The sequence below is a fragment of the Pinus tabuliformis genome, chromosome X (genome assembly GCF_031772625.1).
Source record: "Pinus tabuliformis cultivar Carrire ecotype Pingquan chromosome X, CPIR1, whole genome shotgun sequence".
In the NCBI taxonomy this organism is placed as follows: domain Eukaryota; kingdom Viridiplantae; phylum Streptophyta; class Pinopsida; order Pinales; family Pinaceae; genus Pinus; species Pinus tabuliformis.
The window spans coordinates 422,264,122-422,288,892 of NC_142308.1; the positions used below are offsets into that span (position 1 = coordinate 422,264,122).

Sequence of the window (24,771 nt, forward strand, 5' to 3'; positions counted from 1 at the left end):
CATTTCATAAATTTTCACACTGGATCCACTTGCTACAACACATCATAACTTGGAGGCCACGTTTCATCAAATTTTCAGACTTGACCTGTTACCAACACTTAAGCTCAAATATCAATAATCAAACTGTAACTCATTGTTGTAACTCAATCATCAATCTCTGACACAACTGAATCAACCAATGACTGAAACCCAATCATCAACCGATCATTGAAAACCCAATCCATTGACACTTAATCAAAACTCAACCAATCAACTGGAACAGTCAGATCACTGTAACTAGTACACAAAACTGAACCCAAATACTGCATCAACACACAGAATAAACTGCTGTCCTGATCATTCAAATGCCAAAATATATATGCTACTTCACTTAAGACAACCCGCGTGCATACGTGCTTTTCTGTAGAGAAACCCGCATATAGATCTTAAAATACTGAACACTGTAAACTTGACTACCGCAATTTTGAAAAGAACACTGAACCATACTCAGATCTACTGCAACACTCTGAACCAATCACAAAACTGTCTCTGATCTTCAATCAAAATCAAGAAGTAATCTTAGCATTCTTCAATCAATCAATAATCAAATTCAACTTTATCATTCAATCAGTTCTACTTTAGACATTATCACTCAACCCAAATCAACATGAGGACATCATTGACAGACAACAGATAAACAACACTGATCAGGTTGATCAGTCATTTAGAAACTCCTTACTTTATATACGCGACTTTGAAGAGGCATACCTGCGTGTATACGCGCTTTTCCCGAGACCAACCAATCTATAGATCTGCAAATTTTGACTTTATTGCACAACTCTTCAGAACTTCAGAAAGACCCAAATCGTAATATTCAGAGATAAAAACACGCATCATTACTTAGATCTAGTCAATCCTTGAGCAGATCATACAATGAAAAGTCATTTCAGGTCTCATGATCCTGATCCATCATTGTATTCATCGGTGCATAATTATTTTAGATCTATGTGACAATTATGGCCCTTACAATGCAAATATACTTCAGATTGAAGTATTCATCAAAAATCCTTTTACTTGCACACTTAGCACTTTGATCTTCACATCTTTATATAGTTTAGCCCTTATCCAATACCACAGGTCAAAACTACATTAGTGCCGGTGGTAATCTTTGACGGGATCAATATTCGTCGTTACACTCATTACTATAGGTCAATACCATGGTAAGGACCCCTGGTATTTAGAATACCATTGTACAAAAACCATACACTACTTTGCGTTACCAAACTTGCATGTATATGTGACTTGGCCTTGACGAACCCGCATATAGTTCTTGAACTTCCAACTTTATCATTCCTTTGAACTGCCATGCATTCTATCAAAGCACTCTGTAACATCTGTAAACACATCCTGTTTATACCTTTTAACAAGTAGATTTTCATCAAGAGACAATTATCAAGTAAGTTTCCATTCATTAAATGGGTTGTCATCAAGGACAAATCATCAGGTAGGTTGCCATCGAGGACAACACCTAATTCATAATGTCAACAATCTCCCTGTATCAAACTTTTGATTTTGATCTGTAAACCTTTGACCCATCATTTTGGTATTCAGTTCCATTATTCTGTCACCTCTGAACTGACCTATGGATTCATCTAGTTACCATATACTTGTTTTGTTACAAGTGAGTTTCCATCAAGGACAACACATGCATCATAATGCCAACAATTCTTGCATTTGCTCACTTGAGAAATTGAATTTTGGAGAGCTCTTGGAGAAGAGACTGGGGTTTTGGGAAAACCCTCATCCTGGTTGCTAGTCTTGGAGCAGAATCACTCAGATTTCACCACTGTGCTTCAACGGGGAAGAAAACAATAATAGAAGTAAGTTTTCATGGTGTTATCAATTGATTTTATGTTCTAACTATGAGTATTCTATAATATCTTGACAGACAAAATTTCCAAGCTTCATATGAGGGCCAAGTTCTACCAAAAATCATTGGACTAAGACTCTAAAAGAAGAGGTTGAGTTTTGTGAGTTAAAAGGGGTTGAGTTTCCTTGTGTCTAAGGGCTGCCTTGATTGACATAAATAGCCCCTTGATTTTGATTGATTTTGTCTTGAAAAAGGGGGGCCGAAGTAAATTATTATTGGGACTGATTTACCATTGTTTATCGAAGTTTCTGGGCAGAGTTTTCTACAACTATTGGATAAGTTTGATAGTCAGCGTTTCCTCTGCATGTTAGTGTAATAACTTGTTGAAATTAGGGCTAAAATATCTACAGGGCATGATGATGAAAAGGGGTTTTGGGTGGTTGGTGTGACCATGGAGGCAATTTAAACATTTTCTGGGGTTAAAAGGTGACTTAATTAGTTAATAAAAGTCATTTTATTAAATAAAGAAAGGAAAAATGATTTTATTATTTAATTGCAGGGAAAAGATAAAAAGGGTGGCAAAAGAGTCAAGTGAACTATAAAAAAAGAAATGAGGGGGTTTCTCCTCATTCTTGCATTTGCTCACTTGAAAAATTGAATTTTGGAGAGCTCTTTAGAAGAGACTGGGGTTTTGGAAAAACCCTGATTCTGGTTGCTAGTTTCGGTGTTGAAACTATACACCCTAGCTAGTCTTGGAGCATAATCACTCAGATTTCGCTACTGTGCTTTTACGGAGAAGATAATAACAGAAGTAAGTTTTCATGGTGATATCAATTGATTTTATTTTCTAATTATGAGTATTCTATAATATCTTGATAGACCAAATTTCCAAGCTTCATATGAAGGCCAAGTTCTACCAAAAATCAGTGGACTAAGACTGTGAAAGAAGAGGCTGAGTTTTGTGAGTTAAAAGGGGTTGAGTTTCCTTGCATTTAAGGGCTGCGTTGATTGACATAAATAGTCCCTTGATTTTCACTGGTTTTGTCTTGAAAAAAGGGGGCCGAAGTAAATTTTTATTGGGATTGATTTACCATTGTTTATTGAAGTTTCTGGGCAGAATTTTCTACAACCATTGGATAAGTTTGATCGTCAGCTCTTCCTGTGCATGTTAGTGGTCCACATCTGCTATAAAGGGCAAAGTTTATGAGGGACAAATAGCTCTTTGAAGGAGGCTGAGCCTTCTATTGTTGGGTGCCATTTGGATTGCCTGTAATCAACCTTCAGTCATTGTTGAGGACTAGTTGTTGAAGTTTGGGGGGTACACTGTCTATCAGTCTAGATCATCAGTATACTTTTTTGCTAGAGGTGCTATCTTACAGCTAAGTCTTATGTATCGAGTAGTTGATATTTATTATGACATTCATCATAATATTGTTGTAGCATGTCCTATCACTGATGTATACTCTTTTTTGAGTTTAATAAATGTATTAGACTGTTGTTGAAGTGTTCTTTGGGCATTTGTTTGTCATTGCGTTCATTTACAAAAGAAAACGAAAGGAAAACATGCCTACAACCAATAGAATGCAAAGTGTTTGCCGAAACACCTCAAAGACAAGCTCAACAAAACTCAAAAAATTGAATGGGAAAAATTGGGATATTCCAAGAGGGTATCTTATAGTGGTATCAAAGCATGGTCTTGGACAACTGTGTGGTTTAAAGGGAAGTATATATCAACATATTTATGAATACAAAAAACCACAAATACATCCCCTACAAGAGAGTTACCAAGTCAAAGCATGATTTTGGCCAACTGTGGGTTTAAATTAAGGTGATACCAAGAAGAAAATTCTGGGACTAGAGTTAAAGGGGAAAGTTGAGGGGTTTAATTGAAAAATGCCTCAAAATCAGTTTCTGCAAGAAGAATTCGCAGTAGTGCTTAAAAAATTTGAAGAATATAACAAAAGTTCCACAAAGATGATAGAGCAAATTGGAGCATGGACGACAAAGAAAAAATGAAGTTGTAGATCTATAGATGATGAAGATAAAAAGAGCACAACTGCTGAACAAAATGTTAATTTTTCTAAGGGCAAGCAGGACTCTTTCTTGGTGAGGAAGACTGTCCAAAGGAGGGAATTTATCCATGAGTTGCCAGAAATTAACACTCTCTCTCAACTAGGGAGAAATTACCGACTACAACATATGTTCCATCACAAGTATTTTGTCATCATCAAATGTCAACTTTGCTCATCTCTGCTCATATGTTGAACACTCTCGAATTTAAAAGAAGAATTATTTGACATTAGAGGGAGCTCAATCTACCACCCTCTATCTATCGGGGAGCCATGTCTATCACTCGGAATCACTGCCAGCGGGAAGCCAATATAGCTATCTGGGAATCTTTGCCAGCGGGGAGCCAATGCTACGACCCAGGAAACTCTGCCAGCAGGGAGCCCAATGGTACGACATGGGAAACCACAGACAATAGGAAGGATGCCACTTACCTTATGAGGTAAGGGTTGCACCTATCGCACTGCCTAGCGATAATAGGAGGGATACCACTTACCATAAATGGTAAGGATCGCACCTATCCTATTATCTGTTGATCTTCCCAAGAAGACCCTAAAGAGTCAAGTGGTAGAACACCTGCATCTCTAGCTTGAGCGGGATACCGCTTACCATAAATAGTAAGGATCATGGTTAACTTAAGCAACCAACACCCACTGGCCAAATGGGTGGGAAAGACTGTTGCCAATTGGCGTATACTTTACTAGGCCAAGATAGGGGAGCAACATCTTCCACCCTATGGGTGATAGATAGGGGTGATACCCTATTGTCCAGAGATCCCTCAACCCCAGGAGCCCTACATCTCAATTCCTCATTCCTGGAGCTTAGACAGGGGGAAGAGCTAGCCTAGTGTCCTCGATCAACCTTGCTCTCTGTAGATCAGAAAGATATCAACGTGCTCATATTTGGTACTGATTAGCTTGATCACACTGCCTCATATATTACCAAGAGCAACAGTCCACTATTTTCCTGTACATGCTGGACATTACATCAAATATTATGTTAGAATAAATACATGTCACAAAAGGATACCTTATTCATCCTCCCTCTCACGGAGGTAGAAAACAACACTGTCTCGACACAAGAAGATATCTCAATCCCAACAATATACGATATTTTCTTCCAATTGAATCCCACCTTTTATTGTTGCAATATATCACTGTCACAACCAGAAGCAACTCAAACAACTCTCCAAAGAGCTTCATATTGTCGCACAGATAGCCATGCTAGCAATAATGTATTCAACCTCGATCGTGCTTAAAGCTACAAACTTCTATTTCCATGATATCATTGTATATCCCAATGAAAGCAACACCTAGATGTGCTCTTTCTGTTTCCAGCCCAATCATTAGTGTATCCATGCAGACTCACATCTCTTGAAGTATATCTCACAATCTTTAATCTCAAACTCAGAGGCCAGCTCCCTCTTACGCTCGATTATCAGAGGCTCTTGTCAAGAATAGATTGTCAACATATAAAATCAAAATCAAAGGCAATCCTTGGACCAACTTAGAGGTTCAGATCAAAACTGCTTCTAGGCTTCACCAAGTAATTGACAATGCGAACATGCAAGGTTCAGGGAGCTTACTTTAGACCATACAATGCTTTCTGCAAACATAATACTTATTTATTGCCATGTCAACAATTGTCATTTACCAAGCAATACTAAACTTCATCAAGTCATCCACATGATCATATACACCAAGGACAAGTCATATATTCATTGTGAGAATAAAATAACATCACTGCATACTAAGGAGCAATCCTTTTCTGTTATACTAGCTCCAATGATCAAACCAAAACAAAATAACATGTTGATATGCATATTTCAGTCCCCTGCAATCACAAGATTAGCCAAGACATTCACAATCTCTATAATAAGTCAAACATTATGTAGATCTTAAAAACTTCCCTGCTCATAGAACTCCCCATCATCTGCTTCATATCTGTAGGTTGGTCATACTTTTGGTGTGCTCCTATTCTTGTGCAAAAGATTTTAGTTTTTGTATCCTACAGGCTCAACCACACCCATAGTCCTTATTCCGTGCGGTTGGGAAGCTTATAACTGCACCCTTAAGCCTTTCTCCCAACGGTTGGGGCTTGGACTAAGAGAAGCCTTCTTTGCACAAAACAGAACTTGCCAAAACTTCTTCAACAACACCAGATGGTTATTCACATCCAGAATCCTTCCTTTAACAGACAAGTGCCTTCTTTTCAAATAATACTAGGTGATAAAATTTCATGAAGAGTTTCTCCCTCTTAATGCGAAGCCTCGTCAATCATCATTATTCATGACATCAACTTGTCTATCATAATATTGTCATGCTACAACAAAACTGTTAGATCACAAACTATATTCAAGAAGGGTTAATGTCATATAAGTGTGTCTTCATACTTCAAGGATCATAATCACAACATCAAGTCAGGGCATCCAATTTTACCACTTATTAGATTTACTAAGCTTAACAAATCCTTACAAAAATCAACAAGAGTATCAATCTTATCGTCACACTTTCATCTCTCTTATCACAAGCATTAACAATAGTATCAGGTTTTCATATATCAAAATCAATGTATCTAGCCTGCTTCATGAAATTCATCATGTCTAAAATGTAAAATACTTGTCCAACATCAATATATCACATGTACCATAAATCAAACTTACTTTCGTATGTATACACGAAGGTGATATTCTTGTTATACCTTAGGGCTTACCTTGCCATCCAATATTGCAGCTTACATACTTTGTAGTATTCATATACCTTTGCAACTTGTAACACTTATTTGTCTTTGGTAGTTGTAGCACTTGCATATTGTAATTTCTGGATGCTACTTTGAAAACTTTCAAAAACTTTCCTTAGGTACTTCTTTCCTTTTCTAGCACTAGCTCTTTTCTTCCAGCACTAACTCTCTTTTTCTAGATAATCCTCATGAAGGATCTGCTTTTCACATCTCATCTAGAGGTTAGAAGTATACATATACTCAAATATTCATGCAGGAAGTATAAGCAATAATCAAAATAATAAGTCAAAACAAGAATAGTGTCACAAAGAAATAACATAAATCTAAAAGGTACTTATCTTTAAGAGGTGATCATCTTCCTCTTGAACCAACCTTGCCTTCAATATTTTCATTGACTTCATCAACAATCAGGCCTAATTGAGACTATCCCATCTAGGGTTATACTGAATCTATCACAAGTGCTAGAACAACTTCTCATTGATCATGCTAGGGTTTCAAAACTGCAAAACTCAAGCCTTTATCTTATCCTAGGGTTTCTTTCAAACCCTAACCTCATGATATCCATCAAACCCTAATAATTAAATTGCTAGGGTTTCCTTCAAACCCTAACATTCTTTTAGGTCTCCTCCATCTTCTCTTGCTTCCATCAAAGGTGTCTTCTTAGGGGTGATCTCAATGACTTTTCTTCAACCCAACTCTGATACCATGTTAATTTTTCTAATGGCAAGGAGGGGTCTTTCTTAATGAGGAAGACTATCCAAAGGAGGAAATTTATCCTTGAGCTGCCAAAAATTAACACAAAATCCCAATGTCAATGTTGCAAGTGCAGGAGAAACAATGATTAAATGTGAGGAGTATGCTCAAACCTCTCGAGACAACTTGAAGGTGAAGCTAGTCCAAGTTCACTCTAGGAGGTTGGTACAAGGGTTTGGGATGAAGGATAGTTAGAAATTGCTACAGAATGCCTGTTGTCACTTAGTGAGATTTTTGAGTTAGATGATAAGTACAAGGAAAATCATGAGGTTATGATAGTTGATCATGATTCCCAAGAGGTGTTCAAAGATGATATGACACAAGTAGTTAGTGGTGCGAACCCAGACCTGTCAATTGGCTTCTTTTATTAAGTTGATGTTGCTCATAAGCCTACTGGTGCCCACAACTTGGAAAACCAATTGAGGATGAATGTAGACAAGATTATGGAAGCCACGAGGCATTATGATGATACACAGGCATTAATGGTAGATAATTTTTGGAGAAGTGCAATGACACATGACAATTTGGGAGGAGAGCTTCACTTGCAGATTTTCAGTCTCTCAAAAAGGCATTGGTAGAGATGAAATCTAACTACCTACATCGGCTTCAAACATAAATCATCTACTCATGCTTGTTGAGACATATCATGATGCGCTAGTAGGGAGAGAGGAGGAAGTTGACAGGCTTACTCACAAGCTTGAGATTTCCCAGGAGTCCTTGAAGAGCACTTAGGTGGTCCTCAAAAATCAGAGTTGCAGGTCGAGCAACTTTGTATGGAGTTTAGTTGTCTACATTCTTCTATGGCAACCATCAAACAAGAGTATGTTAGGGGCACTTGTGATTTGATAGAGGAGCCTCCTATGATAGTTGAGCATGAGGAGCACCCACATGAATTGGCACTTGCAAAGAGGTATGTCTTAGAGGTTTCTGATTATGCTCCCATGGGATGTGGAGACACGTATATTTCAAACAAGGATACATCCATTTGGGATCCAGGTTCAGTTGACATAAGTGGAGTGGATACTGGAAGCCCATGTTGGCATTGGGATCCAGGTGGGGCTTTCCATCATATACCAGAGGTGCAGGATGACTATGGCATTGGTGGGATGGTTGACTCGGTGACCAAGCAAACCTTAGGAAAAGGCTTGATTACTAAAGACGAATGCATTACTCCCCCCAAACTCTAGCTCAAACTTAGGAAAAGTACATCAATGATGGTTCTAATGTAACCAAATGGAAAATACATTCCACCTAGGTGATGGTCCAACAAATGTTAACAATGTCAAGTCATATCACCTAGAGAGATCCTACCAAAGAAAAGTGCACTACCACAACACATCCATCATGTAACCACATCAACATCATAAGAGAAGGGTACAAAGCAATGCTAATCCATCCAATCATCAAGTATATCCCCACCCCACATATATTACAAGAGGGCCATGTAGAGCACCCCTCTTAGTGACAAAAATAATACATCACCATGCAAAAGTCACTAAGAAACCCCAGAAATCCTGAAGCATCTACCTCCTAATAGCATCCTCTAACCCCTTGGGGGTTAGACCCATCACCTAAGAACAAGATGTAGCACATCCATGATAAACCAATATAACAAAACCACACCATAAATGAGATAACATGCTATATCATATCAACAGTATACAACCAAGGGGTGACTAACAAGTCAAGCACATGTGAGAAGACCACCAAATCGGTAAGCACAATCATCCAACCAGGGAAAAGTGAGACTCCCCCAACCAAAGACTTCCATCAAATGATCTAGTACAATGAAGAGAAAGGGCTCCATGAAGATGAATTCCCCCAAGTCAGTCCAATGCTCCAAGATGCCAGTTGCAAATCTCCATCAATGTGATGAAAATGACAATGTGAAACCTCATATAATATGAGGTGTAACATATTGAATATTTCATGTATTTTTTAATTGTGCTGAGTCCTTGTTGAGTCAGAGTCAATACTGAGTTTGACTATTTTTTTACCAAAAATGTTTCTTTTTTGAAACGTTTATTGCAGGTCTACCGTTTTTTTTTGGGTTTCAGATTAGAACCAAAGTGATTTTAATATTATTACATTCTGTTTAACTGATTAAGGAAGGGGACATTTTGATTTCACTGTTTAGATTGCAAATTACATAAGATCAATAAACTGAATCACAAATTCCCTTTGTTTTTTTTGCAAGATGTCTTTGAAATCCTTATAATTATTCACACTAAAATCTGATCTCAACTTACACAATCAAAGTTTCCCTTCTACAATGCAGAAGGTGAGGCTTTATCTGCCTTCCAACAACCATAACTCAGAAAAAGAACTCTCTGCTTCTGCACTGTTAATTGTATATTAATTGTAGAAATGGTGTATGACCCTGTTGATTTTACTTGAAGAAGAAAGATCCTACTTATGTTGATCTGGTTTTGAAGATGAATGAAAATATGTCATTTTACCATTTTAGCAAGTATTCTGGATTAGAAATTTCCTTTGGTGCCAGCCCCAGCAAGAAAGCTATCAGTCAATTCACAGCCATTCCCGAGGTGCTGTCTCAAACATTTTGATATTAACATGCACCATTAGTGTTTTATTAAAACTGATATTGTATTAATGTTGCCAAGCAACCCAACAATCGTCAGTTTAGATTGAAAGACAGCCCAGCCTGTAAGTTGCATCACTAATGGCATCCTTGATGCAACTTCTAAGAAAGGTATATCTAAGCAAGTATAATTGTAAATCAATATAACAGGAGAAAAGTAGAAAGATAAGAGAAAAGAGAGAAACCAATTAGAGGAGATTATTACAGCAGAAGATGTTCTACCTTTTTAGTCTACTCCACAAAACCAGGCTTTGAGGGGCCTAGTTGTTACTCCTTACAACTAGGATAAGTTTAGTATTTGTTTTATTTCTCTGAGGTTTTTCAGCTAACTGTCTGTTGTACTTGTTCTTATGTCAAGTTTGTGTTCAATAATTTGTAGACCAATAATGTCATTCAATATGCAACATTTGCTATGTGCAGCTATATATTCCTTTATCAGCAGATGGTCACAATCTAGACATTGTACATCAAGTTCCTGAAGGACATGTGGGAGTATACTGGAGAGGTGGTGCGCTTTTGAAAACAATTACTAGCCCAGGTACATATAAGTACCATAAATGAATGACACAACCATGAATTACTTTTGAAATAGTTCTTTTCATCTCTTTGATGGTACTGTTTCTACTCCTGATAAACCTTTTTCATATCATATCAGGGTTCCACCTTAAGATGCCATTAATAACTCGGTATGAACCAATTCAAGTGACCATTCAAACAGATAAGGTAACCATATTCACTTAACAGGCATTCTGAAGGATGAACAGAGAACACGGGACAAGTTGCAAGAGTGAAAAAATGAGTACTTCTTTGAATAATAGATAAAATTTTGTGATACCCTCATTTTTTCGCACTCTATTTTGAGATCCCACAAGGGAGAAACAAAGTTGTTGTGAATATCAAGTGGTTCATCAGCACTACCATGCAATCATTTCTTGTTAAAATGATACAACTTGTGTGCTTCATTTGTAAGTTTGTTTTTTTTGAAGGATGTGTTTTTGTGCAATATATGTGAAATCATTACAAGGAACAGTCCATTTCCAAAAGACACACACAACCAATGTTTTTAAAACCGGAACCGGTGACCGGACCGGTCCACCTAATGAACCGGTTTACCGACCGGAACCGGTCTAACCGGGACTGGTTTGGTCTAAACGAACCGGTTTTAGAAAAATACATTAAATAATTATTTTTTAATGAAAAAAACTATTTTTAAGATTTAAAACCATGATTCCAAGCCAATAGAGACAAAATATGCAAAGATTGCTCATTGATATACCATGTAAAGCCTTAAAGGTGAATATATCAAAATGGCACCGAGTGCAATACATATCATCGACAAAATGCATAAGCAATGAGGCTCTAAATGGCCACTAGAGTGCAAAAATAAAGCCTACAAACTATGGGGCCAGTGGCCTACTATAAGACTTCAGTCTAGACTCTACATATATGATAATAGTAATACTATAATAGTGATCAACATTATCACTTGAAGTTGAAACTTCTCATGAGTCTCAGTCATCATGATCAAACTCAGTTGGTTGAGTCTCGACTCCCAAACTGTGTAGCCACAAACTTCTCTATTGGTTCAGTGACTTGAGTCTCAAACTTCTGAAGGTATTCTGCCCTAATATGCCCTATTATTTCATTTGGTGCTCCACATGGCTTTACATGGCCTCCTATCCCAGCCAAGTGTTGCTTGAACCTGTTAATACCCCCTCCTTGAATGGATTTTTGGCAATATTTGCAGATCATTTTGCCATCAATCATATCACAATGAGCCCATGCAGTATCTTCGGCTTTTGGAGGCATGATGACTCCCTGGATGGTAGATCATAGAAGTGAGAAGTTTATAACACAAAAAAAAAATTCATGGACAGCAGACTCAAATGAGGAATTATCAAGCGCAAATCCTTACCTGGAAATGCAAACTAGCTCCCTTAGCCTCCTCTTGAAGATGGCAACTCCACTGACAGCTACACACTTTCTCCAAAATAGCTCCAACTCCAACTCCAAGATGACTACTTCAGCATAAACTCCACACTCTCCAAGCGCTCACAAACAAACTCACAAACACTCACAAACACTCCAAATCAGTTGTGTGAGACAAATGAGAGTGAGAGGGGTCTCTTATAGCTTGGAGAGGGCCTTTTTGGAGGGAAAATACCTTTCCCTCCCCCCCAAAACCCCTAAACCACAAACTGCCTGCGCTTTTTCATAAGTTACGGTGGGCTTGCCATAAACCGGCCGGTTTAGGACTGAACCAGCCGGTTTGCTACAAACCGGCCGGTTTAGGACTGAACCAGCCGGTTTGCTACAAACCGGCCGGTTTTGACCGGTTAGGGCTAAATTTCGGTCACAAGGCAGGGTTAACCGGGTTTTTAGGCCGGTTCCGACCGGCAGGCCAGCTAACCGGCCGGTTGGACCGGTAACCGGTTTTTGTGAGCGGTTTTAAAAACTGGGCACACAACATAAACTTATGTGATATAATATATGTACCAACATGGTGCAACCTGTCAATGAAAACTTCAATCTTGCAAGCACAATGTGTGTTTTTTCTTTTCCCCATTTTAGTTCTTTGTCATACAACATTTTTGGTTATTTTAAGCCTTAAGGTCACAGTGTCACATGCTAATTTTGTTTCATTGCAAAAGACAAGTAGCATTTCCTTAGGTGATCCACTCAATAGTAAATACATGTTGCAAATGGTCATCTGCTTATGGCCATGACCGACCTTATGTAATCATTATGACTAGGTTTCGCTAAGGCTGATCTATCAAATAACAATGTTTTAAAGTCTGACTGAATCAAAACTTGAACTGGCTGGTTTGACTGGTTTTCCCCTTGGGGACTTTGAAATGGATTGTAAATTGGTTTGATTGGTTCATCCCTTGGGGCCCTGAACTAGGTTGTTAAATGGTTTGACCAGTTCAATTGGTTGGTTCGATCGGTTCAAGCCCTCCAATTATTATTTTTCTAATTAAAGTTTTAATATTTTATGTTTATTTTAGTGAACGGTTCATGAACCAAGTCGTCGCACAATATTGATCTAAGTCAGGCCTTCTGCTTGGGTGATTTGGCATCCAATTTCAACCTTTAAAACATTGGTCAATAAGGGTCAGTTGGGTGGGTCCATAACCCCTCATGGGGAAAGCTCCCTACTACCTGAGAGGGGTATACATAAACCCTTTCTTATCTTTATTTTGCATGTTGTGATTTCTTTCGTTCTTTCATTCTTTGTACAAGTGATTAGCCTGTGGGCATCTTTATCTGTTGCACTCTCTCTTGTTCTTGGTTGTTATGCTTGTGATTTTCTCTCTCTATTTGCTAGCACACTTCATGATTCTCTATCTCTAGTGTACTTATGTTTCAGATCTAGCACACTTGTGATGAATTTAATGCTTTGGTTCACTGCTCAAGTCCTGTTTCCATTTTTTCCTATTGCTGGATTTAGGGTTTGCTGGTTGGTTCCATTTGATCCCCCCTCACTCTTGTGAATCTCAGCAATACATACAACCTGTGCTAAGCAGAATGAACATATATTTAAGGAATGAATGGATTTACAGATTAAAAAGAACGACATATGTTACTTCTAAGATTTTGTGGATGGAGATGACCAATGGTGAAATGCTTTCCATGGTGTTCGTCAATTATGGATGTAGTATTGGTAGATTCTTGATATTCACTTTATAATTTAAACAAAGTCGAGAAGATTCACCACATTTTCCCTAACTTCAAATTCTAGGTCACCCTTAAAGCTTATCTGGGGGTCGATTGTCTTTCATTTTGATTGAAACTCATCTGAGAATGATTAGTGTATTATATACAAACGCTGTTAAGAATTGGAGCCCATTTTAAGGTCACTTTGAAGTTGTATGTGCTTTGTGTGATGTTTCGCTGCATGAAGAATGTATGGCTGCATCAAGAAAACTTTAGCATGAAGTATGATTTATTGTGACAGGTGGAAAATTTCAAAATAGTTTTTCAATTTTGTAAGGGCAACCATGTGCACAACCCTGTGGGATGTTTTGATTGTAACCTGTGTCAGATGTATCCATTTTATCATCTCATGCTAACATGTTTATTGTATGATCCTCAAGAACTCCTACCCTTTTTGATGGTTATGAAGCTATGCTTGTATTGAGATCGTTGTATATGTTTGTTAAAGCCTTGCACTTTATAGGATACAAAGAACCAGGGTTATTTGGTTACACATGCCTCCACGACAATAATGATGGCATCCACTTTATGTGCTTTTTAGTTTATTTTTATTTGATCGGATTTTGTTGTCAAGGTGGTGTGTATGGCATCCATTGAAAATATATAAATTCAAGTAGTACCATTTTCTTAGAAATTAATTTTTTTCGTATAGTTTGATTTGAAGTTGTATTTAATTGGTTCTGAAAAGGAACAACCTTCAGAAATGAATTTTAAAACCATTCTTGAATCAAAATAGAAGCTTGTTTTCTAATAACTCTTTATATTTATATAAACTTCTAAATAAAATGAATCACATCATCCTTCACAGTGTTGTGTTTTATTGACATCAAATACTAGTTTGTTGCATTTAAAGGCAGATCCATTTCTATAACTTTGGTCATTCATGGACATTATTGTATTTCTTTCCTCTGTCATTAAAAACAGGCCTTCCTCTTGTTAGTTTTTCTAAGCCCAGTCAATCGATTAATGTGCCAGTAAACTTTTATACCCAGAAATTTAGTTTTACTGAAACCCACAAAAAATTTAGATATCAAATCTATGCACAATTAACACAACTGAGCTTCTAACAAATTATGTAAATCGTATCTGGTTGTATGTGTGTCAGTCCCTCCTTTTGTTTTCCCCCTGATGCACAGGGTGTCCAGTTTTGTCCTCATCTGCTTTTCAAAAGCTCTTGTACTATCTGTTCTATTATATGGCCTCAATATAATACATCTCAGCTTTTTCGTTCTGAAAAACTTTTACACAGCCTCTACCCTGGAAAACCCAAGTGTGGGGAAAACCAGCAAAGAGGGATTTTATTAGGCTTTAGAGAATAAATCAAGAAAATATTACAGCCGCAGTTCTAGAGAATTTATAGCTAAGAACAGCCCTAGAAAACAACCCCTCTCCTCTGTACAGTACTGCCTAGCAAACAGCCTCTCTCTCTGTAGAATATGGCCCCTTTCTCTTTAATGGACTTGGCCTAGGACACGACTTCTCCTCCAGTAGAGAAATCAGCCCTAAAGACTTGACATCTCTCTCCTCCAAACAAGGCTTGGGCATGGCCCCTCTCTTCAGCAAATGATGGCCTGAACACGATCCCTCTCTCTCTGTGAACTCGTTCCCTTATCCTCAATTGCTCAGCCTTCCTTCTTCTCACCCAATTTAGCCCTCTTCTCTCTCACTTGATGTGATGTTCAAAAGTGTCCTTCATCCGCGTTGAAGAATGTAACTAGTGTTGGTCTTCATAATTGAATTCGAGTCATGTATCTATCAAAAGAAAGAAAATAAATTATTTATAAAAATAATTTTTTATTGACTTGTTAAAGCATGAGTTTCATGCTTGGGTCAATGGTCAATAGGTCAAAGCAGCCATTGAGTGCTCTAAGGGTTTTGTTTAAGTCAAAGTCAAATTTATTATGTAAGAAACCTTTCTTGGGTTCATGGTGTCAAAGGAAAAAATTTATTTTGTCATGTCAAACCCTCCATCCATCAAGTCAGCCTCAAGTTGGTTCCCAACCTCATCTTCTATAAGTCGGCTCCTCCTAATTATTCATGTCGGCCTCATTTATAGTCAGAAACAATTATAAATACCCATGTGAACTCGACCTAACTGTGACATGAGAAAGAAGTTCCGATATATAACACAGACAACAAAGTTAGGATGATTTGGATCATCTACAGGATCAAAGTATTGGGTAATTGCAGTACCAAGGCACTAAGTTATTACAGAACTGAAGCATGACATTGATATAGGACCGAAGCATGACAAGATTGCAAGACCGAAACATGGCATGAATACAGGACCGAAGCATAACAAGACTGCAGGACCAAAGCATAGCATGACTACAGGACCAAAGCTTGACAAGACTACAGGACCAAAGCTTGGTAAGATCACAGGACCGAAATAAAGTATGACTACAAGACCGGAGTATGATATGACCCGCAGAATCGAAACATGGCGTGTCATTTATGAACAAGGTTGACTTGATGGATGGAAGGTGTCCTTGGTCTAGGTAATAAGGGTCTTGGTCATCTCAACTTCATTTGAATCTACTATTGGAAGAGTTTGGCTGGGTTTTCCCCTGCCTAGGGGTTTTGCCTCACTGTGTGCCTGCATCTTGTGTCCTGTTTTGTTTATTGATTGGCATTAATCTTGATGATAAGAACAAGATAATCTGGAAGAAGAACTAATAATTAAATATCACAAGATAATGTCATAATAAGAGAAATCAATTAAAGTAAAATCCTAAGTTGCTGCCCTAATAGATTTCTCAACATGGTATCAGAGCTAAGGTCAGTGAATAAGGCAACTAAAAGATCATTTGTATAAAATACAAAGGTTTCTAGACTAGTCTTGAAGGACATGGTGATTATAAGGAAGAATAAATTACAAGAGATACAGTTCTGGGCATATTTACAAGTCTATACCCCTGCAGCTAGGCTGCAGACCAGAACTTGTAGACCAAAGAATCAAAGAGACATTTCCTTGAAAGTCCGAGAACAATAATCAAGGTTGGATCCATAAAAGTTCTGTATCAATCTTAAATTCAAAAGTTACCAAGTTCTATACATTTGAAAGTGTCTCTGGTTTGGTGTAAAATCAAGATGACTGAATCTTGTAATTTGAAGTCTAAAAGTAGACCTTGAATCCAACAATTAAAAGAATAAAGACCAAAATGTTCAGAAGCTGATACAAAACTTCTGCCATTCTTAAGTTAAAGGAGTCAAGACACCTGTAACGAAAAAGGGATGAGAATCTATATATAAGATCTGAACGTCATTAATGACATGAGAAGCCGACTTGGTGAAGTTCAATTCTTGAAATAATAAGATCTATTGTGAGTAGTCAACTAGAGTAAAGCTTGAAAAAGGATCAAGTCCTACAGATGTCTAACCAAATAGAAGAAGACATTTGTTAACTAAAAGGAAGCAATATAAGGTTTGAAGAGACCTACATAAGCAAGGCCGAGACCTATAAGTTACAAAGAAGCCAATCTCTGCTATACAAGACATTGAAGAAAGGAAGACTTTAATAAGCAATCTTAACATCCCTGTTTCATGAAAGGAATAAGTCTACAAACTAGTTTGTCTTACACCATCTCGTAGATTTTGAGGATCTCATCAAAAGTCAAGTAGGTATTGTTTGTTTCTGTTTCTTTATTCATTTAACATTATGATTACAGTTTGCATGTAGAACAATAAGCTCAATAAAGCATCAAAAATTTCAAGCATAGAATGCCGAGGTATGTAATCTTCACTTGTTAAAAGGTCTAGCGTGAAATGTTTTAGGATTTGGTTACTCATATAATTCTAGGATTGAAATGAAGATTGTGAATATGTAGTATTATAAATCATAGATAGTACATACAAGAAACCCTCATTGTATTTGCACATCTTCTCTATGAAACCCTAACTCATGATATCTACGATTTGTAGATCGTTTGCAAGATAAAATGAAATAATTGCTTTTTAGAACTAGTTAGGGTTTGTATTCAAAGATCTTTAGGAATTCATTATTTTGAAAATTTCAATACTGAAATCCAATTGCAGTAACTGGAAATTATTTTTCTAATTGTTAATTAATTTAACAATTTATCTGCTACGACAAATACCAAATAATTCACATTGCAACCTTCACAACTAAAACCGCGGAAAATAATAACATTAGAAACTGAGAAATGCTCTCACACACAAAAAATTAACACAATTATTTTTGGACAAATGTCCCCAGAAAAACCCAATGTGGGAAAACCGGTGCAAAAACTGAGGGTTTTATATTATTAAGCAGCCGTGAAATTTCAAGTACAATCTGGATGCCAAAAACTGGCAATCCTGCAAAGAAATTACTGCAAAAATATTGTGAGGAATTTTCCTCATCCCCACTAGCAATCTGGGTTCTGACTGTAGCTCCAAGTGAGCCGTCCAAACAGCCTTTGCACAGGCCTGCTTCACCTTTGCACAGTCCTTTCTACGCCTTGCTTGAATTAGTTGCTCCTGTAGCCGTCTTGTCTGCCACTGGCTGAGAATCTCTCTACGACCTTCTAGAACCCTTTCTCGGCCTCTGGAATGAAATTGGACTTCTATACAGCAAAATCAAATTGCCTCTAGAGACTTCTCCATAGCCCCTGCGTCAACCTCACTGTGGTTCTTTCTACCTCTCTACAATGCACTTCACCAGTTCTAGAAAAATTCCTCTGGCTCATTGTCCCTTCCCCTCTTTGTCTCTGCTTCCCTACTGAAGCTCGAACTCTTCCAGCTTTGCTGACTCCCTCGAAAATCAAACTCTCCAAGGAAATCAAACTCTCTGTGGTTCTCACAAGTGTATTCTCCATCTACCCATCGACTTCTTATAATCCTCTGTTGGAGTACCAATGACCAAGATTAAAACTTAATCAAGGGCCTTGATTTGTGTGAGTTTCTAGATGATTCACACCTTATCTCAATTAATTTTGATTAATTAACCCCTTTTTCTAAGTTTAAACTTAGGAAATAATTATAAAAAGGGCTAATAATCTAATTGAGACACTTCTAGGTGGAATTTCCATAAATGATTTCTGGGTTATGGAGAGCTCATGTGTTTTAGCCTCTCCACAAAGTTTTGAGACCAGAACAGCTCTGATGCTACAAAAACTAACACTTCCTCTTAGCGTGGAAGGTGTTCTCTCTAGTGCTGCATATTCTGCCACAACACTGTCTCTGTACCACCCTTTGTCACTCTGTTGATGTCTGGCTATTGCCCACCAACTACTGCGCAACTCTGATGCTGCATCTGTGCTGCTGCTGACACTGCCATACTTGCTGCCAACCTTGCATTTGCACTGCAACTCCCTCTCAACTGTTAAGAAGCATCCAAAATACTGAAGTGTTCAGGATGATGCATCTGTCTCCCAAGTCTTGACTGCTACTAGCTACTACATTGCCCACTGAAGAATCTGCGCTACTCTTGACTTTGCACTAAGCCACTTGCTCTACTGTCAACACTACACCGCGCTCCTCAGAATCTCATTGTTACTAGTCTACAACTATCACTAGGAATCTGACTCCATCATTGACATTGATCCATCCTGCTACTGAATAATATGGGCCTTCGTAGCAAGGTAATGATCCATGAGGAGGACACCTCAAGGACCCTACCCTGTTGAAAGTAGTGTAACTAGGTTCGGTCTTCATTATTTTTGCATTAATGTATTTTTGTATTTTGCTCTAATTAAAGAGCCCAAGATAAGTCATGTAAAAATAAAGACAATCATGTATTATTTGTGTAAGTGTAAGGAATGTAAGTCCTTCTAGATCATCAAAGAAATACTCAAATGTGTACCCACAGTTTTACTCAAGAAACCGCTCAAAGGAAGGCCATGAAACCACGTCGGCTCAGCTAATTGATCAAAGGTTATGTTGGCCTAATCTAAGTTCATGTTGGCCCAATGGATGAGAGGGCAAGCCTATATATAGGCTACGTGTCGCTCCTCCAAAGGGCAATTCAATTCATGTCTCTCATGAAGAAGTGAAGTAACGTTAAGGTCGAAGAAAGAAGATAGCCACAACACATGAGGAAGTTTGTCCCCTCATGCAAGTTACCATCGAGCTTGCTCTTCGTCTTGACATCCGGATCAGGGTTAGGGTATTGCATTTCGTGATTGCGTGAAGGGTTTGAAGGGCAGTCTTGACCTCAAACGAAAGGAGAAGACTGCGGTTGGATAGTGCGAGGGTATCGTAGGGCTAGAAGAGCCCTGACTCCAACCATGTATATGCATACACTCTGAAATCTAGGGCTTGTCCCTTAGCTGTGGTGACAATCAACCTATTACCTTGTGGAAGCTTTGTAAACCAACGCTATTCATAACAATGACAACTTATAAGACATCTACATGTGGAGCGATGATAGATCGAGGCTAGGAAAGCCTATCCGAACTATTTTGGTGCAGACTGTCATAATCATTCAACTGCAGAACTGAACAGTGTGATTGGGTACACATTCTGAGGTATTGTCATTTGATGTTGAAGGCATTTCGGAGTCAAGTTTGGGTCATGTAACTTCTCAATAAATATTCTATAAGAAAGAGTTCAAGGGTTTTTCATCTCAAGTTTTGGAGAGGTTTTTTCCTTGGCATGGTGCCAATATCTTGTGTACTTGTGCATGGTTGATTTTCTTGTTTTTATAGCCGGTTGATGGTAACGTTCATGGTAATAATAATATCAATCAAATCTGAAGAAAAATAATTTCTCAAGCAGTTATAAAAAGTAAAGGGAAATAGATTAATTGTATTGCCCTTAATTTCTCAACATGCCCAAGTCTGCACCTCTGGGACTATAGCTCTAGATTGCCCTACCTCTCTCCTTGAGGTAAGGTGGCAAACATGGCAAACTCTTCCTCCAGTCTGGAGGACAACTTGTCTATTTTAGTAGACATTGTTGCCTGGTCTTGCTTCTCCTGCTTGTCCTTCTTCCTGAGAAGACACTGCGTGTTGTAGTGGCGAAACTCACCACATCTGAAGCACTTGACCTTTGACAAGTCCTTCTTCTTCTTCTTTTCCCTTGCCCCTGACTGGGACCCTTGGATGCTAGGGCCACATTCTCCTCTTCCTTCTCACTCTTCACACCCTTGCTGCTGCTTCCACTGATGGTACTCTTCAATAGAGCATGCCTCAACTCCTCCTGTTGTAGATCGGCCCACATTCTGTCCCATCTTGGCAATGTGTCTTTGCCCAAGATAATTTGGACAAACACCTACCAATCTTCCGAGACACTGTTTAGTGCCAGTCATACAAGATTTGTAGTTTGGGGCGCCTCCCTAACGACTGCTAGCTGATCACGAACCTCTTGAATCCTAGTGAGGAAGCCATCTATGCTCTCGCCCTTTTGCATCCTTATGCTTCTCAGCTTCTCCTGGAGAAACATCTTCTGCTGCTTGGAAGAACTCTGATATAGCGTGGAGAGAGCATCCCACATTTCATGGGCAATACCTTTACTAGCTACATGTGAAACTATATGATCTCAAACTCCATCCAAGATCATCTACTTCGTCTTCGCCATTTATTTTCTATACTCCTTTAGCTGTTCCGCATCCTGGGGTATTGCAACAACATTGTCCACATATGCTTTTAGGCTATATTCATCTAGGAGGAAGGGCATCTTAGCCTTCAAGATGACATAGTTGAAGGCTCCCTCCAAGCTATCTTGGTTCTCACAAGTGTATTCTCCATCTACCCATCGACTTCTTCTTATAATCCTCCGTTGGAGTACCAACGACCAAGATTAAAACTTAATCAAGGACTAAGATCATATCGGAGTCGATCCGTGTGAGTTTCTAGATGGTTCACACTTTATCTTAATTAATTATGATTAATTAACCCCTTTTTCTAAGTTTAGACTTAGGAAATAATTAAAATATAGGCTAATAATCTAATTGAGACACTTTTAGGTGGAATTTCCAGAAATGGAGAGCTCATGTATTTTAGCCCCTGCACAAAATTTCGAGACTAGAACACCTCCAATGCTACAAAAACTAACAATTATCATGCCACTCTTGTACTTTTATATTTTGGTAGTACTTGTCAAACTAATGTTGCAGGTACATATAAAAATTTGATCTTATAAAGGAGTTCTTCAAGAAGAAGCCTCCATCTACTCACAAAAGGAAACTAAGAAGCTTTGTTATAGAGGGAGTCCTTCAATAAACTCTGCAAGGTTTGTTAAAGAATCAACTCAAGGTATGTTCAAAATCATATGTCTTCCTTATATAAAAAGGGTACAGTTATTGTTGGAATCTACTCTATATCACTAACTCTTCTGATGTCTAGGTTTTTGAACCATTAAGATTCTTCTTAGGGTAATTAATAAGCTTGAGTGGGCCTAATGGTTAAGAGCATGTGTTTCCTCCTAAGAGGTCACAGGGTCAAAACCAGAGGGGGGTAGAGTATGTATGCCTTTGTAGACTTAGCAGTCAAACATTGTGCGGATGTGGGTACCTTGTCCCTCAAACAAGGGGGTCTCATACACCAATTTTGTGTCTGGCTTGGTCGTGCCCTTAAAATTGGATAATATAATAATAATAATAATTAAATCTACCCTTGTTATTATGTCATTTGATCATTCTTGTGAAATCCTAACCCTTAGGGTTCATTGTAAAACCCTAGCCTCTTATTGCTAAGGGTATGTCAATGTTGATTAATGAAACCCTAATCTACTTAGGGGTTGTTGATAAAGTCTAGAAATCCTATTCTTTTGAAGTTTAGGGTTTTGAAAATGCTATGATAAAAACCCTAGATTTTTAGGATTTGGTGATTTAGGGTTCGTGAACAAAACCTTTATAGTAAGATCCTAGGAATGAAAACCCTAGGTGTATATTTGTCCGTATGATTGAAACCCTAGTTTGAATAAAATTGTTGTATATCTAACTTTGATGTATTAATGTTTGTCTTGGGTTTACCTAGTAGATATCGATATGAAATGCATCCTAGATATGTATATGCAAGTATGCTAACTTAATTGTTGATGCTCATAGTTTGTAAAATCTAGGGTTTGTAACAAAACCCTAGTAGAAATTGATATTCTAGGATATGATGATATTGTTTTCAATATGATTTAGCTTTGATGATAAAATCTAGGGTTTGCAACAAACCCTAGTAGAAGTCTGACATGTAAAAGCATATTGTTGAAACCTTAGATGTATAGTAGGATTGTTATTTGATTGAATTATTGATATCTAAGGCTTTGTGTCTCGAAGATGGAGTCTAGGGTTTATGACAAAACCCTAGCAAGAAGTTGAAGTCTAGAATATAAAAGATATGACCCTTGTTGATTATGAACCTAACTAGGTTTAGGTATTTGATGTCTAAAAGCATGAATGAGTTGATGTTTCCATTGTAATGACATAGTTAACTTCATGTTTTCATATATTTGTTGTACTTGCCATTAAAGTTTTGCAGGTACATAATCTTCAAGATGTTGAAGATGTTTTTAAATAAAGATTACTTGATAATATTTGTAAGCATGATGAAGGAAGCTATAAGAATGATAATCAAGATGACCTTGATGCCATAAGAAAGAAATAAATCATTGAAAGAATGAAGTTTCTCCGATATTATGAAGTTGTTGATTTCCCTAAGTTGAGAGGGAGCTTGGATAGAAGAAAGGGTATATCTCCCTAGTTGAGAGGGAGGGCATATTATGACAGTGAATACTTTGAAGTAAGAATGAAACCAAATGAATGAAAGTGCCACAAATGAATGTTTGTGATTCATGAAGTTGTAAACAAAAGCCCTGAGAAGTACTGAAGCTGTATTTGGTGCTATTGAAGAAGTGAAAGAAGAAAGCTTCCAACAAGATGTATTTGGATAACTTGATGATGATATAAGAAACATCTGAATGATTGAGGACCCTAAAGATTTGTGTTTACTTGAATATGTCTTTAAAGGTTTATTACTGATTAGGGTTGTGATTGTGTAGGATCTCTCCATAAAACGTTGAATGTTTGAAGCATGCTTGCATTGATGGATATATTTGATTTAGTTGATTAGGAGAGATGAAGTATCTTATGGTAAGATGCTTGGGAGGACATTTGACTGACCTATGTGTTGATGTCTAGATCCCGAACTAGGGACGGTGGCGTTGGTCATGGAGCTTCGACCTTGGATACACACCCTAGTAGAGCTTAAAAGCCTGATGGTACCTAGAGTGGCTAAAGCTTGAGTCCACCTTAGTCCCACCCGATTAGAGTACGTTGGTTAGGTATCTAATCTGTGGCACTGCAAGTGTTAGAACTCTTTGTAGTTCATATCATTTTGAGATCTTCCATGTACCTCTATGTGTATGTAATTATGAATACCTCCCTAGTTAAGAGGGAGTGTTGAAGAATGTAACTAGTGTCGGTCTTCATAATTGAATTTGAGTCATGTATCTATCAAAAGAAAGAAAAGAAAAATTATTTATAAAAGGAAATTTTTATTGACTTATTAAAGCATGGGTTTCATGCTTGGGTCAATGGTCAATAGGTCAAAGCACCCATTGAGTGCTCTAGGATTTTTGTTCAAGTCAAAGTCAAATTTATTATGTAAGAAACCCTTCTTGGGTTCATGGTGTCAAAGAAAGAAACTTATTTTGTCATGTCAAACTCTTCATCCATCAAGTCGACCTTAAGTTGGTCCTAACCTCATCTTCTATAAGTTGGCTCCTAATTATTCATGTCGACCTCATTTATAGTCAGAAACAACTATAAATACCCATGTGAACTCGACCCAACTGTGACGTGAGAAAGAAGTTTGGATATATAACACAAACAATGAAGTTAGGATATATAACACAAACAATGAAGTTAGGATGATTCAAATCATCTACAGGATCAAAGTATTGGGTAATTGTAGGATCGAAACATGGCATGAATACATGATCGTGTTAAATTTTCAAATTGTTCTATGCTGCATCAATTACTTTAGCTCAATTCAATACTTCAATTAACAATCTTTCCAATAACAATTAGTCTTTCAAATTATCAACAATAATTGAAGATAGAACAATAAATGCAATGACAAAGGAGACAATCAACACATCTAAAAGAGAC

At 37.7% G+C, this 24,771-nt stretch overlaps 1 protein-coding gene across 1 annotated transcript in view; it reads left to right on the plus strand.

Moving 5' to 3' along the window:
• Window positions 1–24,771, plus strand: part of LOC149140381 (uncharacterized) — a 204,430-nt gene that overhangs the window by 70,219 nt on the left and 109,440 nt on the right. Inside the window, exons 2-3 of the mRNA XM_089446709.1 lie at window positions 10,431–10,548; window positions 10,666–10,733. Coding sequence (XP_089302835.1) covers window positions 10,431–10,548; window positions 10,666–10,733 — 186 coding nt within the window. The remainder of the gene's footprint in view (window positions 1–10,430; window positions 10,549–10,665; window positions 10,734–24,771) is intronic.